This window comes from Perca flavescens, chromosome 3 (assembly GCF_004354835.1).
Source record: "Perca flavescens isolate YP-PL-M2 chromosome 3, PFLA_1.0, whole genome shotgun sequence".
Lineage (NCBI taxonomy): Eukaryota > Metazoa > Chordata > Actinopteri > Perciformes > Percidae > Perca > Perca flavescens.
Genome location: NC_041333.1, coordinates 30,643,968 through 30,665,768, shown reverse-complemented (window position 1 = coordinate 30,665,768; position 21,801 = coordinate 30,643,968). Strand labels below are relative to the sequence as shown.

The window sequence follows — 21,801 nt, the reverse complement described above, 5'->3', positions numbered from 1 at the left end:
ACTTTCTTTCTTTGGCCCCCTCTTTTCTCCAGCACAGGGAGTGTTATCTTCACACAACACACGCCAGGGTCGAGGCCACTGTGCTGTATCTCATCTTAATTTACTGTCACGCAAAGCGGTGCATTCTGTTCCTGTTTCGCTTATTATTATTACTCAATGTACTTTGCTCGAGGCCACTGTGACCCTATAACTATCTTATACTTACCGCTTCAGCTGAACCATCTGTGCGTCAGAGTTTTCTTTGTTTTGGGAATCACCGTGTCTATGACAACACACAACTCTGTGCAATAAGCATACACCAAAACACACTTGGTCTCTTATGGAAACCTTTTACATTCTTATTATATGTATGTGAAATTAGTAAAAACATTATTCTACACCTTACACACCACAACATGAAGTCTATAAATGATTGAATGGGTTACCTTAAAATCAAATAGAGAGGATGTGGGGGTCGGCTTGTGGGCGTGGAATTCTCTATCAGAGACTATTAAACAGATGCTGACTCAGGATCATCTCATTCAGTCATGGGTCGTCCTGGGATTCAGATGTGGACATGGAAACTGTGTGTCTTCTTGAGCTGGATGTGCGTGGGCCAAGCCGTGGCAGGACCGTAAGTTACCTCTACAGTTAAAAAATAATAATAGCCTGTGATTTAATAAATTGATCATGGTTAAGGATTTTATGCTGCATAATCTTCTGGGTTGGGGTTATTTCCATGTCAGATCCAGTGAGATATGTACTGTATGTGTGTCTGTGGTTGTAGGCAGTACATGGTAGCCATTCCTGCAATTCTTGAATCTGGAGCCGAGACCAAATTCTGTGCGAGTCTCCTGGAGCCCAACGAGACTCTGGAAATGAGCGTCACTCTGATGTCCAAAGAGGCAAATACAACCCTTATGAAGAAGACGTACTGTCAAGACTTTCATACCTGCACTGAATTTAAGGTCAGCAGCTTTCCTGATTTTGATTTTGCTCATTTCCACAAAATGTGTTGAAATGAAATGAAAACATTGATGGGATTTCATAACACATACAGTCAGATTTGTAAAGGAAAGCACACAATATAAATACATAAATAAATAATAAATTGTGTAAACGGCTGTTGTAATAAGTGATTTTAACCATTTAAGTTACAACATATCAAGTTAAATATTTATAAATCATGTTTTAATGGGATGTAATGGCTCTCGGTGTCTATAAAATATCTTTCTGTCACAGGTTCCTTTAGTGCAGGATGAAGTGGTGCAGAACTTCGTGGTGGAGGTACGAGGTGACACTTTCTACTCTAAAGAAGTCCGAAAAGTTAAGATCAAAGTCTATCGAGCAATGACATTCATCCAAACAGATAAACCAATCTACCTCCCAGGACAAACAGGTAATTTTGAGCTGAAGGGTTTTTCTTGATTTATGTTGGTTACTTTATATTTGCTTTTTTAATATATGTTTGCTTGGTTACTTGATAACTTGACTTATGTATTTGTTTATAATACTAATTGAGGTGAGATTCCTTAAGCCTCTAGGTTTTTTTTTAAATGAAATTACTACTTTTTCCCCTACTGCAGCTGAGAGCACAGATGTCCCCCCCATTCTGGATATCATATTAGTAATGTCCCACGTTGACAATATTATTTAAAACAAGGTATCTTATCTCAAAATTTGTGCTATTCCTTAACGGCAGTTTCCGTGCAAAACTATCCACTACTTTATTCAAATCCAAGGCTGTGTCCAGATTCCTAAATGTTAATACTAATTATTATTATGCACACTGAGCTGAAGGTGCTATTTCCTTCTTGGGATATTGGGAAATTTGCCACAGATTGCTTACATTTTGTGCAGTTTTATGGCAGACAACAGAGGGAAGACTAATGGTAAACTATCAATTTATTTTTTATTTTTATAACAGTTAACAGAAGACCAATCACTGGCCTGTTAGGATGTTTAACACTGCTGTAGAAGAGCTGTAAAGGCTTCATGTAATCTCTCTGTCTCTCAGTGCAATTCAGAGTCATCACACTGGATTCCCAGTTAAGACCTGTCAATCAGCTGGTGAGTGTTTGAACAGTCTTTCCTTTCTTTAGGTCTCATTCATAAACAGTATCAGTGATACGGTTTGATAATGGTGCAGGTTTTAGTTTTGATTGAACCAGAATATGAGCTCCTGGTGAAGCTCTGGGTCAGTAGTACAACCACAGCCCCTCTAGGTAAACCTACCAAGCTGCTTTGAAGGTTGCTGACCCAGTGATGGATCCATTCCAACATGTGTTTTCACATTTTGTCACACATTATCCCATTTACTTGGAAATAACAGTGGAATTTATACTAAAGATTACAATAGAACAGTATATCTTTTCTCGAGAAAAACGATAAATCAGAATGAATATAAGAGCTCAAGTCTTTAACTCATTATGACAATGTGATGAGAGGGATACAAAGCAGCTTGTGCTTTAACAAATCTTTTCTTTCTTTCTTTACAGTACGATATAATTGAAATTGAGGTAAGAATAATATCCACATTTTAACATACTGGGTATATTTAACTGAAAGTTACAATTTTTTTTGTTTTCTAATACAAATACCTAAAGCAAAATGCTCCAGTTGACTTATTAAGCTATTAAAAGTTCAGCATGTTAATCTCCTAAAAACATGAAGTGACTTTCATGCATGACCTTGGACACCAAAATTCTTATTTTACAGGCTGCATTTTCTGATGAAAAATCAGTGTTCAGTGTCAAAAGGTGTTACAAAAAAAAGCATTTTCTGGAGATTTTAACAGCCTCTAATTTAAAAGCCTCTCTTCATCAGTAGATGGGAGTTATTTATTTATTTCTTTTTGCATTGCACAAACTCCAAGACTAGCTAGTAAGTGGACCAAAAGTTAAGATAAGATTGTCATACTACATAAAACTTGCTTTAAAAAGGAAATAACACAAATATTCATATACTTTTGCAGCAAATTCTGTACAAACACCCATTATACACTAAGACCAATATATCTGTAACTGGGCACTGATATTAGCCTGCCAATGCACTTGTGTGTATGCTTCAAATTTTTATATTTTTCCTACTCATTCAATTTTACACCAAACCATGGCCCACTTTTATCTGCCATCTTGTTGAAGAAGAAATGCCATTCTTCCTGTATTCACAAGTTTCCTATTGTCACATGTTCTTTACTTCACTTAACAGGATTCTAACAGCAACAGGATTGGACAGTGGCTGAATGAAACATCCAATAGTAAGATATTACAGCTTTCTTACCCCTTGAACTCTGAGGCCCGTGAAGGAGCCTACCAAGTTACTGTGTCGATTGGGTCAGATAAAATACAACACAGCTTCAAGGTGGAAAAATACGGTGAGTTAGTTTTTTTATTTTTACCAACCATTTTACCAACCATTTCAATCTGTTTAATGAAGCAAAAATGCTAATAATCCCTTTGTCCCCAGTTTTGCCTAAATTTGACGTAAAAATAAATGCATTTGATGAAGTAAGTATTAATCAGGAAGAAATCAAAGCTGAAGTATGTGCAACGTAAGTAAAAGCTATTTCGCTCATTACTCTTAAATAATCTAAAATAGGTCCAGTTTAGGGAATGGTTTCTTTTCAATAACAATATTTTTTTTATGTCCATCTAATTAGGTATACATACGGACAGCCTGTGCCAGGCAGTGTTGAACTTAAGGTGTGCCGACCTTTAGATGCCTATATTGGTATACCCCTTGTAATCACCCCTGAACATCCAGAGGGAATCCCTGAAATCCCGATGCCTTGCTACGAGGAGACCAAGCAGGTACAGTAGCCATGGTGACAGTCTCATGAAGCAAGGTGCATAGACCTTACATATCCTCCTACAGAATGTACACTGTGCACATTAACACTACATATTGTCATCTGTCTTGTCAGTCTAATGTACAAATTAAGGAGCGTAAAAGTAAATTTTTATACAATGGAGATAGTAGTTAGATATAAAGATTTGACAGTTAAAAGTTTTTAAGAAGTAATAAGGGCATGACGTGTGGAAAGTTTGAAATGTCCTTCACTTTGTCCACTTTAGTTTATCTTATTTTATTGTGCTTTCTAGACGGACAAGAAAGGCTGTGCCACTTTTATCTTCACAATGTCAACGTTCACGAAAATTGCGCAAAAGGCGCTACAAGATGTACTGCAACTCAGTGCAAATATGGAAGAGGAGGGGACAGGCAAGTCATAACATATATCGTACTTATATTCTAAAAGAATTAGTAGGCCTATAATGACAAAATGACTATGCCGTGTATTGAAACAATATGGCATCCACATTGTTGTAACATGAAGGCTTCTTGTACAGGTATTTCACACTCACAAGAGAAGACTACGGTGATTTCATATGTTGTTGGAAAGCTGTCTTTCACTGACACTCCCAAGATTTATAACAAAGGATCAAATGTGGAAGGAAAAGTAAGTGCATTTGGTCTTCTCTTCTTCAATGTGATTCTATACACAGTGCAACTGAAGCAGTGTGCATTCTCGGTGATACAACGTTGTACTTCCAACAGGTTAAAGCAGTTTATTACAACAATACACCCATTCCTGACATGCCGGTGTTCCTGTTTGAGGGGGAAAGGTGGTCACCGCGTTGGTTACAGAATCTCACAACCAACAGTGATGGAGTCGCCACTTTCTCATTAAGCACAGCGGACTTTAAAGGGGACATCCACTTACAAGTAAGAAGTAGAAACTACAATCTGTAACCCAACATTCATCATGAAGTTGATAACACATTCCAAATCTGACACCTCAAATGGTTTCTCAATATGCTGCAACTGACCAAGGTGCCATATAGGAACAATCGGTCTATACCTAAAATTATGGCTGTAAAAACTGAAGCGTTCTTCTTAATCTACCATGATCTAATTTTTTGTGTTTTTCTTTTTTTCTCTGCTCTCTAGGTTGGCGACACACCGACACTGGGCTACCCTCCTTACAGAACACCATACTACGAGTCTAACGATCACACAGTGTCTTTGGCCACACTTTCTTCTCCTGATACTAAAACAGTCAGCTCCCTGGATGTAAAGAAGAAGGATGAACCTCTTTCCTGTGACAAAGAAGAAGAAATCTTCATCCAATACACCGTAGTTGGAGAGGGCTTTGTGGGGGGCTGTGGTCCCAGGGGCTTTGTGGATGTGATGTATCTGGTGAGTGGTTGAACTATTTTTCTCTCACCACTTCCAGAGACATAGACATGGGGAAAATGTTTTTAAAACAACCTTTACATCACTACCCTGGAGATTTTGTGCTACATGTCAACATTTAAGCATTGACAACGTTGAGAAATAGTGACGTTTGACAGCTAACATTAAGGCAAACCCTGTTTACCGTTACAAGCATTGTACTGGAAACACTGTAAAAGAAATCTGCAAAAGAAATTCCAGATGTGAGTTTCAACTACTTCATCCAAATATTAAAAGCTGAGCACGTCAAGCTAAATATCCAATCTGTGCGATTTAAGCCACTGGAGAATCACAAATGACTGTTTAAGGAAAAGGATCAAAATCAATGAACCAGAACTTCTTTTTTTATTGTAAACTTTCTAGCCAAAACCCGGCAGCAACATTACCGGTAATGCAACTCAACCACTGAAAGTGTAGTTGGACTAGGGTTTGACCGGGACAGTCCCAATTTTGAGTTGCTTGCCCCCACAAAAGCCTGTCGGAATGCTAAAATGTCCCAGTTTACACCAACCACTATTTATACAAATTGTCACGGTTAAACCATTAAAATGCTGACCGCTAAACGGTGTAAAAGTGGGACCGTATTGTAGAGCATGCCAACAGCGGGACGTACCACAGTCAGTTAACTGAGATAACTCATTATGTTGTGAGCAGTTGGTCTACGTGTGCTGTTGGCAAAATTGTGTCTAATCTGTCTGTGTCTATGTCTGACCTGGGCTGGCAAATGTTCAAGTTAAAAAGCGTGTGCGTGCACGATCACTAAGTTTCCTGGTTTTAGTTCTGGGAAATCTGGTCACCCTAGGTTGGACATGTGTATGTATATGTGTGTAGCTAATGTGTTCCACACCCCCAGAATTTTATCATGTTCAAACTTGTAGTCTTCAGTCCCCAACCTATGCTGACTTACGCAAGGGAACTATTTTCCCCCATATGCAGTAGTATTCTCCTAAAAACAGACTTGTTGAGATTTGTAAAATTGTAGAGTTCCCCTTTTAATACATTTTACTGAGTCTCTTATTAAATATCCTGCTCTGGATATGTTGATGTTGCCTTTGAATAACTCCTCCTCTTTCAACTGCGACTTAAACAGAAAACATTTTGCCATGAACCATACAAACATATTCCACTATGTACTTTATAACATGACAGAACCTCACAGCAGACAGGGCATGTTGCATTACTCATTCTTTGTCATTTTCTTTTAAATTCCCCAGGTCTTATCAAGAGGAGCCATTGTTATACAAGGAGTTGAACGGGTCGAAGTCGAAGATAAATTGGGTGAGCAAAGTGACTTGTCTTAAAAGTATCCTTTGAATTAGCATGGCTAATCTATTGATCTATGGAGTCATGTGAGTGATTGTTGTTCATGTTGTTTCAGTGAATGAGGGCGAGGTGTCCTTTAAGCTGACAGTGTCTCCAGACATGGCACCAGACGTCCAGGTTGTGGCTTACGCCATCCTCCCCAGTGAGACTGTGATCGCCAACAGCGCGGACTTCTCTACTGAGCAATGCTTCAGTAACAAGGTCAGCCTGAGAAGAACGGAGACATGTGGCAAAGGCTGTTAGATTTTAGGTGCAGAATCAATACAGCATGCAGCCTTTTCTTGAAAAAAAAGCCAGTTATCTATGTAAGACATTTTTTGGAGCAATTTTTAAATATCCCACTGAAATGAATTACATTAACCTCCTACATGTTGGGGCCATGTCTATTTTCTGTTATGATGGACAACCTTTTCTGACTCTATTGCATGGGTAGGGTGGTATAATCCATATGCAGTCTTAGCTAGTTATACTAACACAAGATTATTTATGCATTAAGCATTTCCCTTGTCTGATGGCATGTTAGCTATTTTAGGTGGAATGGATTATTTATGTAAATGTTTAATAAATGCAGCGTTGATTTTTTGCCTCTAGGCTCTGACTCTGTCACTCCTCAAAAGGAAGCACCAACCTTAGCAGAGCAGCGAATGCGGACTGACAACAATATCATAACCCCCAAATCACACTAGATACAATATGAGCAATTAAGCGTCGGCAGGACCAACTGCCATGTGGCCATTCCACTGGCAGAAAAATGCTTTCTAGTGAAATTGCTGTGTGGGCCTGGCGTGACGCAATTTGTGCCCCATGTAGTCCTTGGTAGCGGACCGGGTTAAGTCCGGGTTAAATCCTGTGGCCCTTTGCTGCATATCGTCCCCTCTGTCGTTCCCCAATATACTATCACTATTGAATACAATTTAAAAAAACTATCTTTTAAAAATCAATCTGGGAGGAAATAAAATACACGATTGTGTCAGGTTGAAATGATCAAAGGTCCTCATCTACCACTAAAGTCCAGATGGTGCAATGTATTTTTTTCCGATTGTGTCAGGTGTCTCTGGAGTTTTGTCCGTCCTCGGCCGTCCCAGGAGAGGAGACAATCATGCAGGTTACCGCCCGGCCAGAATCTCTGTGTGGTGTGAGCGCTGTTGACCAGAGCGTCCTCATCAAGGAGCCAGGGAAGACTCTGGATGCAGACAAGGTAACTACTGCAATCAACCAAAACTATATGCATACATCATGTTACCCTATGCATTTTTACTGTTAACTACTTGTCCCATGATTAATCTTTCTTCCTTTTCTCCCTCTACCAGTTGTTCATTGTTATCAACTGTGCAATGCAGCTCATTGCTGATTTTGTTCTTTTTACCCAGTTGTAAGCGTGTTATGAAAATGCTATAGTATAAGGTTATGATCCCATATGTGAGGTGTAGCCCACTGTAAGAGTCTGCCTTATGGATAAAGGCAATGATTTGACAAATATACTTTACATCCACAATTCAAGATATAAGAGTATCTTAGGGTCCAAGAGTTTCCCAATTGTCAGAGCTTCATAAAACATCAAACATTGTCATTTTAACTTTGAACCAAACCTTTCTTTTCAGATATTTCAATTGTTGCCGGTCACAAAAATGTCCTATATTCCATATGACGTTCAAGATGATGTAGAATGTTTGCCTGTGAGACCAAGAAGATATGTTATGCCATACCCCAATGGTGGTGGGACAGCTGATGCTTATACAGTTTTCCAGGTACTTCCTGCACAAATGAGTGTACAAAATAAAAAATATACTAAAGTTATTGTTGCACATTTATCAACTTTTCAGTGATGCCTGTTTGTTGTTGGATTATCTAGAATGTAGGGATGAAGATGGCAACAAACATGGATATCCGAGAGCCTTCATGCCTCAAATACAAAGGAAGAGAATACTACCAGGGCTATGGTGACTATGGTGACTTTTTTTTTTTTTTTTTTTTGCTCCATCAAGTGATACATGCTGGATATTTACAACCTCATTAAAACAGGTCACTGTGTCATTGCTTTGGTTTTTTACCTAATGGAATATTTTCTACTTTCTCCTACCATAGCCATAAGGAAAGAATTCATGGCAGCTGGTGTCCCTGAAGCTGCTGCGGCCCCTGATATGCCATCTCCTGATAAATCACCAATAGAGACAGTCCGCACTTTCTTCCCAGAGACCTGGATATGGGACCTGGTGGAAGTTGGGTGAGTTTTTGCCACAGAGGGTTTTGATGGTGATGTGTTTGAGGGAATTTGTGTGTGCACCAGAGTCTCTCTCAGACTTCCTGCTGTCTCCCTCCACACATGAATGGCATGAAACTAATGTCACTGCTCCTAAGCTTTGAGTCTAATTTTAGTTTATTTTAGCAGAATATATTAGTAATTTTACAGGCGATTTTCTGCCTGTAAAATTGCATTTATTTGAGTTTCTGAGATCTCAGCAGCATATGAAACAATTTCACATTTCCACATTCTTTTTAGATAACAGTAACTACAATGTGGTGATGTTACTGCAATTAAGTCTACACATTAGTAATCACATTAGTAATCACATTGTTGTTTTTTTGACAAATGAGTGAGTATGTTTTTTAAGTTCACCATATGCGTCTGTGTATCTGCTGATCCAGAGAGTCTGGAATGAAGGATGTGTCCCTCACTGTCCCGGACACCATCACCACCTGGGAGACGGAGGCTTTCTGTCTGTCCCCTCAGGGTTTCGGCTTGGCTCCACGTAAAAACATCACCGTCTTCCAGCCCTTCTTCCTGGAGCTCAGCCTGCCCTACTCCATCATTCGGGGGGAGCACTTTGAACTGAAGGCCACCACCTTCAACTACCTGACCAGCTGCATCATGGTAATTTTATGCTAATTAACAGAAAACAAAGTGGTGGTGATTGGTCTGCAGGTAATTTGGTCATAAACCAAAGTACTTGGCAAAGTGATTATTTTTATATATAGAATGTATCTGATGATGGATCTAGATGTAAAGTTAAGGGATCACCCAAAAAGTGCTGTTTGTTGTAAATTTTGTATGTCTAGCGGGGGGGATTCATATCCTGTAATTCTTAATTTGGAAAGCTCTTTGTGCTTAATGCTTGAAAAGTGCTATATATAAATGTTATGATTGTATTAGATAATGACTTTACCCACTCCCTTTTCAATGTGCCATCAATGGCACCTTTTTAAAAACATTGAAACCTGTAATTGATTGTTGTTTAACTCTACCCACCTCTTTAGCCGGTCCTGTCAACGCCCTCAGCAAGGTTCTAGTAAATATTTGGAATACTCCTAATTCCTAAAGTGTTCAAACTAGATAATTAGATGTCTCTCTTTTTTTATTTAAAAAAAACATTTGCAAGATGTACGGGGGGAAGGTTAAATGCTGGAGCATTGTGCTACAGTTTGAACAGTTTTTTGCATTTGCCATAAATTTCCAGTTTTAAATTATATTATCTCTTGAACAGGTCACTGTGACTCCAACCCCCTCCTTAGATTACACCCTAACCCCCCTCTCTGGTGACCAGTACACATCCTGTCTGTGTGGCAGTGAGCGCAAGACCCTCAGCTGGACCATGGCCCCCTCAGCCTTAGGTGAGAGTCAAGCTTTTATCCACCAGGCTGTTGAGGTGGAGGAGTTCTTTTTGATCTCTATGAAATCAGTGAGATCCACATTAGTGACAAAATATCATTGTTCTGAATCAAGTTTGAAACTGTTTGTTCTTTTTAGGAGTTGTAAATGTATCAGTAAGGGCTGAGGCCGTGACATCCCAAATTTCATGTGACAATGAGGTGGTGAGCGTGCCTGAAAGGGGACGAATTGACGTGGTCACACGACCTCTCATAGTAAAGGTTGGTACCTTAAAAACAAGATGATAAAGGGAGAATTTGTATCCATTAACCAAATGGAAACTCAGTAACTCACATTATTTTTTTCCCTCTCAGGCTGAGGGAACTGAGATGACAAAGACCTACAACTGGCTGCTCTGCCCAAAAGGTCAGTATGGTTTACACCAGGCCTGCCCCATCATACGTGAAGACAAATACTGGAAGTCGAGTAGATTGCATGTTAAAACATGTAATGGAGACATTCACTACTTGCAGATAGCACTTAGTTTCAGTTTGATTATGGCAGATTTGCCAACTTTAGCGCAGGTGCATCAGATTGATTAACTGTCATTAAATACATTTGATCAAAAATACATTTTATCAATTGAAGTGAAAGAACCCCCATTTTTTGTGATTTTATCTTAGTCCAGTCTGACCTGTTTCAATACATGACGAAGACATCTTTGGTTTAGTGCTGAGTGTTGGTGCTCTCCCTCTCTCTCTGTTCACAGGGGAAGCTTTGACAGAGGAAATGGACATACAACTCCCTGAGAACATGATTGATGGATCTGCCCGTGCTTCAGTATCAGTCCTTGGTAAACTAATAGAAATTCATTTTAATTGAGAGTTGCTTTAATCAATTGAACAATGTAAAGTCAAAATACAAAGTGCATTTATACCTTCAACATATTAAATTAGTTTCTCTCGGGATTAACAAAAGGTGGAATAACAACATAAGAACATACAGTTTGTCTTTCAAGCCCCAGTAGAAAGTAAAGGTCAGGTTAGTTACGTGTTCGGTCTCAGTGATTCTGTGTTTTTTTGGGCAGGTGACATTCTGGGCCGGGCTCTGAAGAACCTGGATGGGCTGCTGCAGATGCCGTATGGATGTGGTGAGCAGAACATGGCGCTCCTTGCCCCAAATATCTACATCCTCGAGTACCTGAGAAACACACAGCAGCTGACCCCAGCCATCAGGGAAAAGGCTACCAACTTCCTGACCAGTGGTGAGTCTCAGTTTACTTTGGTAGATAAAAGAACACGTATGCCAAATCTACCGTCTGTTACATTCTGGTGCTGGTTGCACAAAATATAATAAGCAGCGTGCACAATAGCTAGAAATTGCTTGTCATTCCAATTAGAGACTACAGATCAGGGTCACCCTGCTGGCCTCTGGGTTATGGTGCTGACAACAGCCCCCCCCACCCTAACTTCTAGGCCACCAGGGTGACCTTGTTGCAATGTCACTTTCTTTCTCTCACTTAATTTCCTGTCATCTTTTTACTGTCAGCTGTCCAGTAAAGCCATAAAGTATACTTTTTCTTTTACATCTGTACATGCACACTTAGATATGTTATAAACAAATTTACCCAAAATCTTGAACTTAAATAAATAATAGGATCTGATAAATCCTATCAAATCTGTAAATGCCCTAATTAGTGTTTCTTTTGTTATACAGGCTACCAGAGACAGCTGAACTACAAACATCAGGACGGTGCTTACAGCACATTTGGAGCAGGAACAGGGAACACTTGGTGAGAACATTACTGGTCAATCATCCACAAAGAATAATTAATTATATACTGTATTTACATGTTGTGCAACATTTACCATGACATACAGTTTACCTTTTATACTTACAACAGAGTAGATGATTATCGTGAGCCATTAAAGGGATCATAAGTGCTTCCTCTTGACTTTTTTCTGTCTAACTTTTGTTGTAATATCCTCAGGCTGACTGCATTTGTGTTGAGATCGTTTGCCAAAGCTCAGTCTTTCATCTACATTGATCCAACGAACATTGAAGCATCTGTGACCTGGCTGAAAAGTAAACAACGAAAAAATGGCTGTTTTGAACAGTCAGGAAAGCTCTTCCACAACATAATGAAGGTAATGAAAGTCCCTCTTGACAAGAGTTTGTATAACAATGACGATTGATAACTGAAACTAAAGAAGGTCAGTATGTTAATTTTACTAAATGACACTTTTAATGTAGCAGTAGTTAAATGGAAATGCACCATCAGGACTTTCATTCATGTCTCAGTAGTAACTAATGCCAGCCTGGGGCCCACTTCACGAAATTTGCGACATAAAAGGAACAATTTGCAATAGATTATTTTTTGGGGCTTTTCCACCTTTAATTTTACAGGATAGCTAGGTGAGAAAGGAGGGGGAAGACGAGCAGGAAATCATCAAAGGTCAGATTTGAACCGTGAACCTTTGCATTGAGGCATAAACTTCTATACTATATGCTCTACCCACTGAGCCAACCCAGCTACAATAATTCCCTCTTAGATTAATTTTACTGGTGGGGGGGGAAGAGGGACTGTAGCGTGATTTATGCTTCTGTGTTAAATCTACGCCGGAGCTACATACATTGAGACATTGATCCCTACGCTGTGGACTGACGTGCACCTTTAGAAAAATGGAACTACACGTTGCGGCAATGTCCTGGTTCTCCTTCTCCATAAACAACATGAACTCAAGGAGAGGGTTAACTTTTCCTGCTACGGATTTTCGACCGTGGTCAAAAAGCACAGGGGAGGCACTTGTTTCTCTCACTATGACTCTAGAGTCAGTACTAGGGATGCAGCAGTTAACCAATTAAAAAGACCTGCATTAATTAATAATGCAGGCATTGGCTAGAACCGATAGTGGAGATAGCGAAAGGGGAGAAGAATACTGTTTGATAAACGCGGCCAATGATGCATTCTGCATCCAGTGAGTCAGACTACATCACTAATTACTTATACTTCCTCTTTACAGGGTGGTGTGTCTGATGAAGTTACTCTCAGTGCCTACATCACTGCTGCCTTCTTGGAGATGCATTCTTCCATAGATGTGAGTTGGTTATTTGTAATATGAATGTATATGTACGTAAGATGCATTGTAGCATTCATTTGAATTGACATTTTTATGGCATAGCAGTAAAGATAATGTGAACTGTAGTTGTAAACCCTAACACATTTTTTATTTATTTTTTTACTGTTTTTAAAGGACCAGTGTGTAGGATGTAGGGGGGGCTATTGGCAGAAATGTTTTCATTAGTGTATAATCGCCTGAAACAAAGAATTGTGTTTTTGTTGGATTAGAATGTATCCTTCATATCTACATTAGGAGTGGGTCCACTTTCAAAGAGCCCGCCATGTTGCACCGCCATGTTTCTACAGTAGCCCAGAATGGACAAACTAAACACTGGCTTTAAAGAGGGCCTTTCATGTTTTACATTGAAGTGAAGGCCACTGTGGGTTCTCCTACACGCTTGGACAGAAGGGGTTAAGCGGAGGCGTATTGTTACAGTTGGTTGCTGCAACCTCACCGCTTGATGCCACTTAAGTAGTAGAAATACCAATTTAGTTTTGAGTTGAATTTAACCCATGTAGCCTAGTCTTACCCGGTTGTTTTAAGTTGTTCCATTCTTTTGCGGTGCCTCCAATGTCTCACTTGAGTAACAAGCCATCTGATTACTAGTCTTTTTTTTTTTTTTTTTTTTTTTTTTTTTTTTTTAAAACATATTTCAGTTTGGTTAGTATTGTATGCCTCATTTGACAATGACATTTTGTGGGTAGTGGTTTTTATTACCTCTATCATTCAGATTAGGAGCACTGCTTAATACTTGATTCCTGGCCGGTTTCTTTTTCCGCTGTGCCCTCACTTTCTGCTGTTTTGTGTTATTGCCTCCATTTACTGAAGTCGTTCCTTTCCCTGAATATAGGAAGTTAACACAGCGGCGAAAGACAATGTATTCTTTGAATCTGTTCTAGGGTCCTGTGAAGCAGAGCTTGTCTTGCCTCAAGGAGTCGATCAGTGACCTCAGCAACACCTACACCACAGCTCTGCTGGCGTACGTCTTCACCCTGGCAGGAGACATGGAGACCCGTGCTCACCTACTGAAGCACCTAGACACTGTTGTATTACAAGAAGGTGAGTCCTCCTCCTCCAGGAAATCATTCTGGCTTCATTACTGTGACAAAGCTTACCCTGTGCCTGTTGGTCTCTTTGTGGATGTCTGTTTTTTTTAGGAGGTTTCCTCCACTGGTCTCAGACAGCAACAGAAACGTCAGCCTCTCTGTCTGTGGAGATCAGCTCCTATGTGCTGCTGGCTAAACTCAGTGCCTCTCCGACTGTTGAAGACCTGGGCTCGCCAGCCGCATCGTTAGATGGCTGACTAGCCAGCAGAACTATTATGGAGGATTCTCCTCCACACAGGTACAGCCCAGACAGGGTTAAGCTGGACTTTGAGTCAAACATACAGTAATATCTTCTGGGACAAATAAGATGAACAAACAAGTTATTTAAAAATGTATTAGCTGTGACCTAAAGCCCATTTGTCTGACAGCCTGAAAACAATGGCATGGCACAAGAAAAACAGCCCTATTTTCATGTTTGACAATGCAATTAATTTTTCTGCTTCAATTAAATGTTTCTTTAAATGTTGTATTTAGCTTATGAAGTAAAGGATAATTGTATCTACTTATAAAAAATACTAAAGCCTTCAGTTTCTTTCAAATTATTTTAAAACTGAAACTCACATTTAGACATGCATAGTTCTCACAGGACCGCGACATTGCCAGATACCTCAACAGTTTAGTGTCAATTAAACCATACGGAGAACAAGGACATTGGTTTAGCCCATTAATTGCAAATAAAATGTGCATACCATTTTTTTAAATGGTAATTTTCTTTTTCTGTATGAAAATCAACAATTGGAGAGACCTTAAATTGATAAAAGTGAACTCAATATATGAAAGCTGCTACATGTGTAAACAAAAGAACATTTACATTTGTATAAATGTAAGCACATAAGTATTAGGTATTTTCTTTTGTGTGTGTTGTAGGACACCGTGGTGGCTCTTCAGGCTCTGGCTCTCTACTCCACTCTGGTGTTCAGTCCAGAGGGTTCAAGCACAGTGACGGTCCAGTCTCCCAGTGGCCAGCTGGTGTTTGATGTGAATCAGAACAACAAGCTGCTCTACCAGGAGAAGCAGCTGCAGGACATGACAGGAAAGTACAGCCTGGAGGTGAAGGGCACTGCGTGTGCTGCAATACAGGTCAGTGGTTTGATGTACATAAACCACCAATCCTGATGTTTCATACTGTACATTTTAACCAACTTGAGAAAGGAAAATTCTTGAGATTCTTGTTCACTTTTTATGAATATTGTTTAGATTTCTCTCGTCTATAACATCCCAACTCCTGCTGATGTTACCACTCTCAGTGTTGAAGTCAAACCAGAGGCCGACTGCACCAGCAAAATACCCAAACTCAGTCTGAACCTAACATCCCTGTAAGTACTCAACGAGCAGATCCACGACATTGACGAATACTGAAGTTTTTGGCAAACGATCCTCTGCATCTACCAGCTTGAACTATGTAACTGTTGGTGGATGGACAGGGGAGGAATGTTTACAACTTGGTAGCTAAAACTCAGCTCAAACAAACAGAGCCTTCCAAAGCACCAGATTGACATCATGTTTTTATGGTACTTTTATTACAGCTATAGTGGAAAGGAGTCGAGCACAAACATGGTTATCCTGGATATCAAAATGCTCTCTGGATTTGTCCCAGACCCAGAGTCTTTGAACATGGTGAGTGATCACAGTAACTTTAAACTGAGTATTTGTGTCAGTTGTTGTCGTCATGATAACAGCTGATTAATGTCTCCTCACAGCTCAAAGGTGCCCTGCTGGTGGATCGTGTTGAACAAAAGGAGGATCATGTTCTGGTGTACATACGGGAGGTGAGAGGGATTTAAAGTGACAAACAAGAGAGGACTCTCTCCAGATTTGTTACTGATCGTGTCGTCTGTTTTTCTTCCAACAGTTACCGAAGGACATAGGCATCAACCACAGCCTGAAGCTCATACAGGAGCACCAAGTGCAGAACCTGAAGCCAGCCGTGGTCAAGATCTACGACTACTACCAGCCAAGTAAATCAGTCCTCTCTAAACCTCATTCACAGAAGTCACAGCACACACTGCTCCGTGGTGGCTGTAAAACAACCTGAACAGTTATCAGAATAGTCATTTATAGTAGTATGTTAATATGATAGGCTATTGAACATATGATGCAAGTCTGACTCATTTTCTACTTTTTTTCCCCTTAAGGTGACCAGTCTGATACAGAATACATCCACCCTTGTGTTGCAGGTAACCAACTATAATAAAGAAGCACAATGACGTATGTAAATGTAAATTGGAATTGTCAATTGTAAAAGTGCCAATTTTGTAACCTAAAACCAAATGAAGCATACAGCTAGTGTAGACTGTAAAGCCCAGCTCACACCAAAGATTTGCAACGAGGAAAAAACATTTTAGAACGTTACAGCAGTCTGATGGTGTCGCCTGCGACTCAGCTTGTCAAGTCACCATTGGCTGGTTTTAGAACGTAAGGCACGTCACCTGTTTGAACAGCCAATTAGCTCGTAGCGAAGTCAGCTGGTCAAGTCAGTTACAAACTGTCAGCTGGTCGAAAATGGCAGAGTCAGGAGGATACTTTTAATTTTCCTCAACTGTTACAGCTGCCCTGTTTTCCCTTATCAAGAGAATAGTGTTACTAAGAAAACATACACTGTATATCTATGGGATGTAGCTCACCTGTTTCCAAGAAGCGCAGTGTTATCATCAGCCGTTCCCCTGGTGACATGCTGTCTCGATAGTTAATGTTTGGCTGATTAGAGGTGACACCAACTCCCCTAAACGCTGGAACTGCTGACTAGACGGGAGGAATTGACAAAAGAGGGGAGATCTCTTGTCTGTTTTATGTGGAATGACCTCTAGCTCAGCCGGTAGAGCGTGCGCCCCATGTAGGCTGAGACCTTGACAGCAGCTGGCATTCGAATCCAACCTGTGGCCTATTTGCTGCATGTCATCACTTCTATCTCCCCCCATTTAATGCCATTTTCCAGATGCTCTATCAATTAATAATTCATTACTACTGGAAATTAACTATCCTCATTCATATGGTACAAATTATATCCAGCTACAAAAACGCTGGAAGTAGGTCTACAGAGTTGTTGCTATGAAGAGGATACACTGTCTCATATAGTAGCATTGGTGTAAACTGTCAGGTGTCAAATATGTGGTATGAACAGGCTTAAGTCTTCGCAATTAATTTTATTTTTTATTTCTTTTGCAGCTTGAAGAGCGTGTGGTCAGTTCTCCAGTCGTCCAGAAGATACATATTATGTACTAACAGCATGTCTGTTTGTATTTCCTTGTTAGTATTCTGCTAAAACCCCTTACAGCTGTGTAACTACTGTCTGAAGTGAAATACATGCATGATGGACAATTAAATAATGCAACGTTAATGTCCCGCTTGAAACTGTTTTTTTGTTGAACTTTTTCCACAGTTTAATCTTTGTGCTGTGTATTTATATATGTATGTGTTTTATCCAAAGACCAGAAGTTGTGCAGCTCAGCTTAGTGTGGAAATGCGGTCATAAAAGCAAAAAGTGTTCTTTAGATAACATCTAAACTCTCTCAAACGCTTGGATAATCTACAAATCCTAAAGCAGTTGGAAATCAAAGTTTAGCAAATGTATTTATATTTTATATTCCCTATTCACACAAGGAGATGCAGGCAGCATACTGCAATATTCCCTCTACTTTTAGCTCAGTTCTGACTAAAGTTAGACTTAAAGCTATCCAGGTGACCAGAATTACAACTTCAATGGAATGATTTTGATTTGTTTGCTGGATAAGTTTATGTTACTGTATATCACGGGTCTGGTCCAAGAAATCGGTTGTTTGGATTAATTGGCTTCCTCAAAACTGGAACATGGACCGGTCCAAACTAAGCATAAAACCAGGGGAACCTGGGATCAGCAGGTCACGGAATGTGGGGAAAAAAAGGAAAATTATAAAAAGTTAAAGTCAAAATAAAGTGGTTTTGCAGCAGACAAAACAAGGACAAATGTGTTTCATTTTAATATTGTTTTTCATTGTTTTATATTGCCAACACTAACGTTTTGCAATAAGCCAAGTAATTAGACCTTACATTTTAACAACAATACATATGATTATCAATACCAGCTGCAGTATTATTCAGGAAACAGCTGGCATGTAAGAGTTCAATAAGGGGTGCTATTTATTACATCATGTTAGTGCACATAGCAGAGCTTGCACTTCTTGTGATGGATTTCAACATTATTAATGTACTTATTGATGTCTAAAAAATCCCCATGTTTGAGAATGAAGAGGGCAACCAGTGCTGTGATGGCACTTACCTCCAGTATCTCTAAAGATGTCTACACACCAACCAGACGGCCGACCGTCGACAGAAAAGCCAGTCGAAATTATCAGTCTCCCCGTGTTGGTCCAAAAAGTGCCACAGAACACACCAAAAAGACGAGAAGAGACGTAATACATTTCTATAAGCAGGCGGCGCTAATCTGTATTGTTGCCCAGGAAATGAAAACCGGCAGCTGATTGGACGAACGCGTCACACGGGTTTGTTTTCTCTGGAAATTCAAAGCCAGACTGTCATGGCGACCGTTCATAATAAGATCTCATTTTTTACTACTACTTTTTACTACTTAAAAGATTTTTGTCAGATTTTGAGAGCCTCTCTAGTCACCTCATTCCGCTCCCCATTTCCGGGTGAGTCCCAACTGCCCTGCCGGTGACTAAATATGTCATAGCCGGGACACACTTAGCCGATTATCGGCCGTTAGACAGTCTGGCGAGGTCAGTGACGCAAATCTGTTCGGTGTGTCCCATGCCGTCGTCAGTCTGAGGGGCTGTCGGTGTTCATTTTGGCCGACCTGACATGGAGACAATAGTATTTTACGTGCAGATAACAAAATATCTGTGAATTCCACCCAGGATGACACACAACCACTAGAGGGCTCTAGTGCACATACCCTGGTGTCCTAGCTGAAGATGTTGGTAAGAGCCAGGTCAGGCTAAATGTGACAGAAATTGAATCTCAGCTGTGCCCCTGCCTGTCCATGTCCAGTGTGATATGTGGATATGTTTATGAGAGAGCCTACACTCCTCCATGGTGACAAAATCTGGTTGTGGTTTTGCTTTATACTCTCTCCAATAAGTTCTGAGTTTTGCTCTCTCTTAAATCATTATACGTCATAAATTTGAAGTTAAATCAAATTCCAATCTTTAAAATGTATTTATTTTACCTTTTTCTAAGGGGCACTTATGATGTAGAGTGAGGTGCTGCCTTTCTAAGGAACTTTTCAAAAGAGAAGATACCAAAATAGTTTATTCTGAACATATAGCCGGCATTTATTAAACATTAATTATCCAACAGTATGACCTTGTTTCTCTTTTCTTTTGTAATGTCCTTTTAGTTGTAAACTCAGTATTTCTCTTAGTTTTCAACCTTTTTCCACATAAGTTGAGAAAAAAACCCATGGGGTACTTTCCATAAAATCATCTCTCAATGCAAAACAAACCAGTTATTAGGCTAACTGAAATAAAACCATGCCAATCTGTAGATATGGTGAAGGGTACGTGATGATGTGGGGCTATTTTAATTCCAAAGGCCAAGGGAACTTTATCAGGATGTATAGTATCCTGGATCGCTGAAATAACTGGCCTTTAAAAATAAAAATCTGCCTGCCTCTATGGGAATTTAACATAGGGGTGTACTCACTTTTGTTGCCAGTGCTTTAGACATTAATGACTGTGTGTTGAATTATTTTGAGGGAACAGCACACTGTTTACACTGTTATACAAGCTGTACACTGTAATGGAAAGTTTTTATCTGTCACACTGATGTGTGATAGTTCTTTCATATTGTATCCATTACTCCATGTTTTTTATATTCTCATAATTTTATATATATATTAACTTTATACTATACAATATTTACTCTGTTTTCTATTTAGTAGGGATTTAGTATAGTACTCAATTTTTATTCTAAAAAGGTGATCATAGCTTCTCCTGTATCTGCCTATGCGGCCCCCCCCTGTGTCCCTCATGCACACTCTACATGAGGCAGAGGCCTGAGGAGGTTTTCCGCAGCCTGAAGAAGACTTCCGCAAAAGCCTCAAAGCTCAGCTCTACATGAGAGAATGACTTCCTCGGGCCGAGGAAGACTTCCACAAAAAGCTCAAAGCTCAGCAGTAAAAGAAGCAGTGTCAGCAGGAGAACGGTCCCTCCCATCTCATGCTCAGCTATAAAAACCCTGAAGTTTCTTTGTTCACTGACACACTTTGTCAGATTGCTTGTCAGTCTGTTAAACTGTCTCCTTCTTTTGCAAAATAGCCATAGGCAGCACGGTGGCTCAGTGGTTAGCACTTCTGCCTCACAGCAAGAAGGTTCTGGGTTTGAATCCGGGTCGTCCCAGGCCTTTCTGTGTGGAGTTTGCATGTTCTCCCCGTGTTTGCGTGGGTTTCCTCCAGGTGCTCTGGTTTCTTCCCACCATAAAGACATGCATACTAGGTAACTAGGACTATAGTTGAAAATTAGCTGTCTGGCTAACACTGGAAATAATTGGTTAATATAGTTGATTAATGTACATTGTCTTAATCAAATAAAACTTACAAAAGAATAAAGAAAATAACTTCAATAACTCCTGTGTGTCAGACAAACTTCCAGCTTCATCACCAAACACCAAAGAGATTTTCCACAACAACACTTAACACTTTACATTGTAGCAAAGTGTGATTTCTTCAGTGTTGTCCAATTAAAAGATGTAATGAAATATTTACTAAAATCTGAGGGGTGTACTCACTTTTGTGAGATATATGCTACTGTATTTCTGTGGTTTACACAGTTTGTATTCAATAAAAATTAAAGGGTTAAGTGACTTATAGCTGCCTCAAATCATCAAAAATTGGTGGTGTACTATGGTTGATGTGTTGAATAATTAGTAAAAGTTGTTTCTTGAGTGTTTCATCAGCCATCGTTGGTCTGTCTGCTGTATTATTTTATTACCACTTCTATTTTATGCCTTCAACAATCTTTGTTGAAGGTGCGTTCTTTAGAATGTCCGTTGCGGCGCTACTCTGTAACTGGGTTTGTTATATGCTATGCTTAATTTGCTCATGTTACTCACCCTCGTGATTGTGGGCGTTACTTAATATGTCCCACTAAAACCCTTCTCCCGTTTGCTGGTGGGTGCAGTGAAAGTGTGTTGACCGTTCTGTAGGCTACATTGTTGACATTCTAATAATAAAGCATTGGACGGCAGTGGTAAATAAACCGTAGACTGTATATTAATCCGAGATGTGTGCCAATAAGGCCAGGCAACAATACACCCCAATGGGGCTATTTTTTCCTTTATTCCTATCAAAATGAAACTTTACACAATGAAAGTACCCATGAAAACTAAAAACATTTGTATAACAAGTTTCTTTGAAAATGAATTTTAATATGCAAATGAGCTATACACTAATCGAATATGCCCAAAATATAAATAGGCTTTATTTTTTCCTTTACTCCTACCACAATAAAACTTT

The 21,801-nt window shown here is 39.6% G+C and overlaps 1 protein-coding gene across 1 annotated transcript; it reads left to right on the top strand.

Annotated features, from left to right (window-relative positions):
• The first annotated feature begins 527 nt into the window (after positions 1-527).
• Positions 528-17,688, top strand: LOC114551645 (alpha-2-macroglobulin-like). Its single transcript, XM_028572651.1, is given in 37 exon segments — positions 528-613; positions 767-947; positions 1,222-1,378; positions 1,997-2,049; positions 2,478-2,498; positions 3,190-3,355; positions 3,448-3,532; positions 3,641-3,791; positions 4,083-4,200; positions 4,329-4,438; positions 4,537-4,704; positions 4,930-5,178; positions 6,429-6,492; positions 6,593-6,738; positions 7,586-7,735; positions 8,139-8,285; positions 8,390-8,486; positions 8,623-8,761; positions 9,184-9,409; positions 10,020-10,146; positions 10,283-10,404; positions 10,498-10,549; positions 10,893-10,976; positions 11,211-11,387; positions 11,840-11,915; positions 12,114-12,270; positions 13,147-13,221; positions 14,145-14,304; positions 14,403-14,519; positions 14,522-14,589; positions 15,219-15,431; positions 15,549-15,667; positions 15,878-15,968; positions 16,052-16,120; positions 16,204-16,309; positions 16,487-16,528; positions 17,517-17,688. Coding segments are annotated over 37 exon segments (4,374 nt in total). The 3' UTR covers positions 17,522-17,688.
• Positions 17,689-21,801: the final 4,113 nt, after the last annotated feature.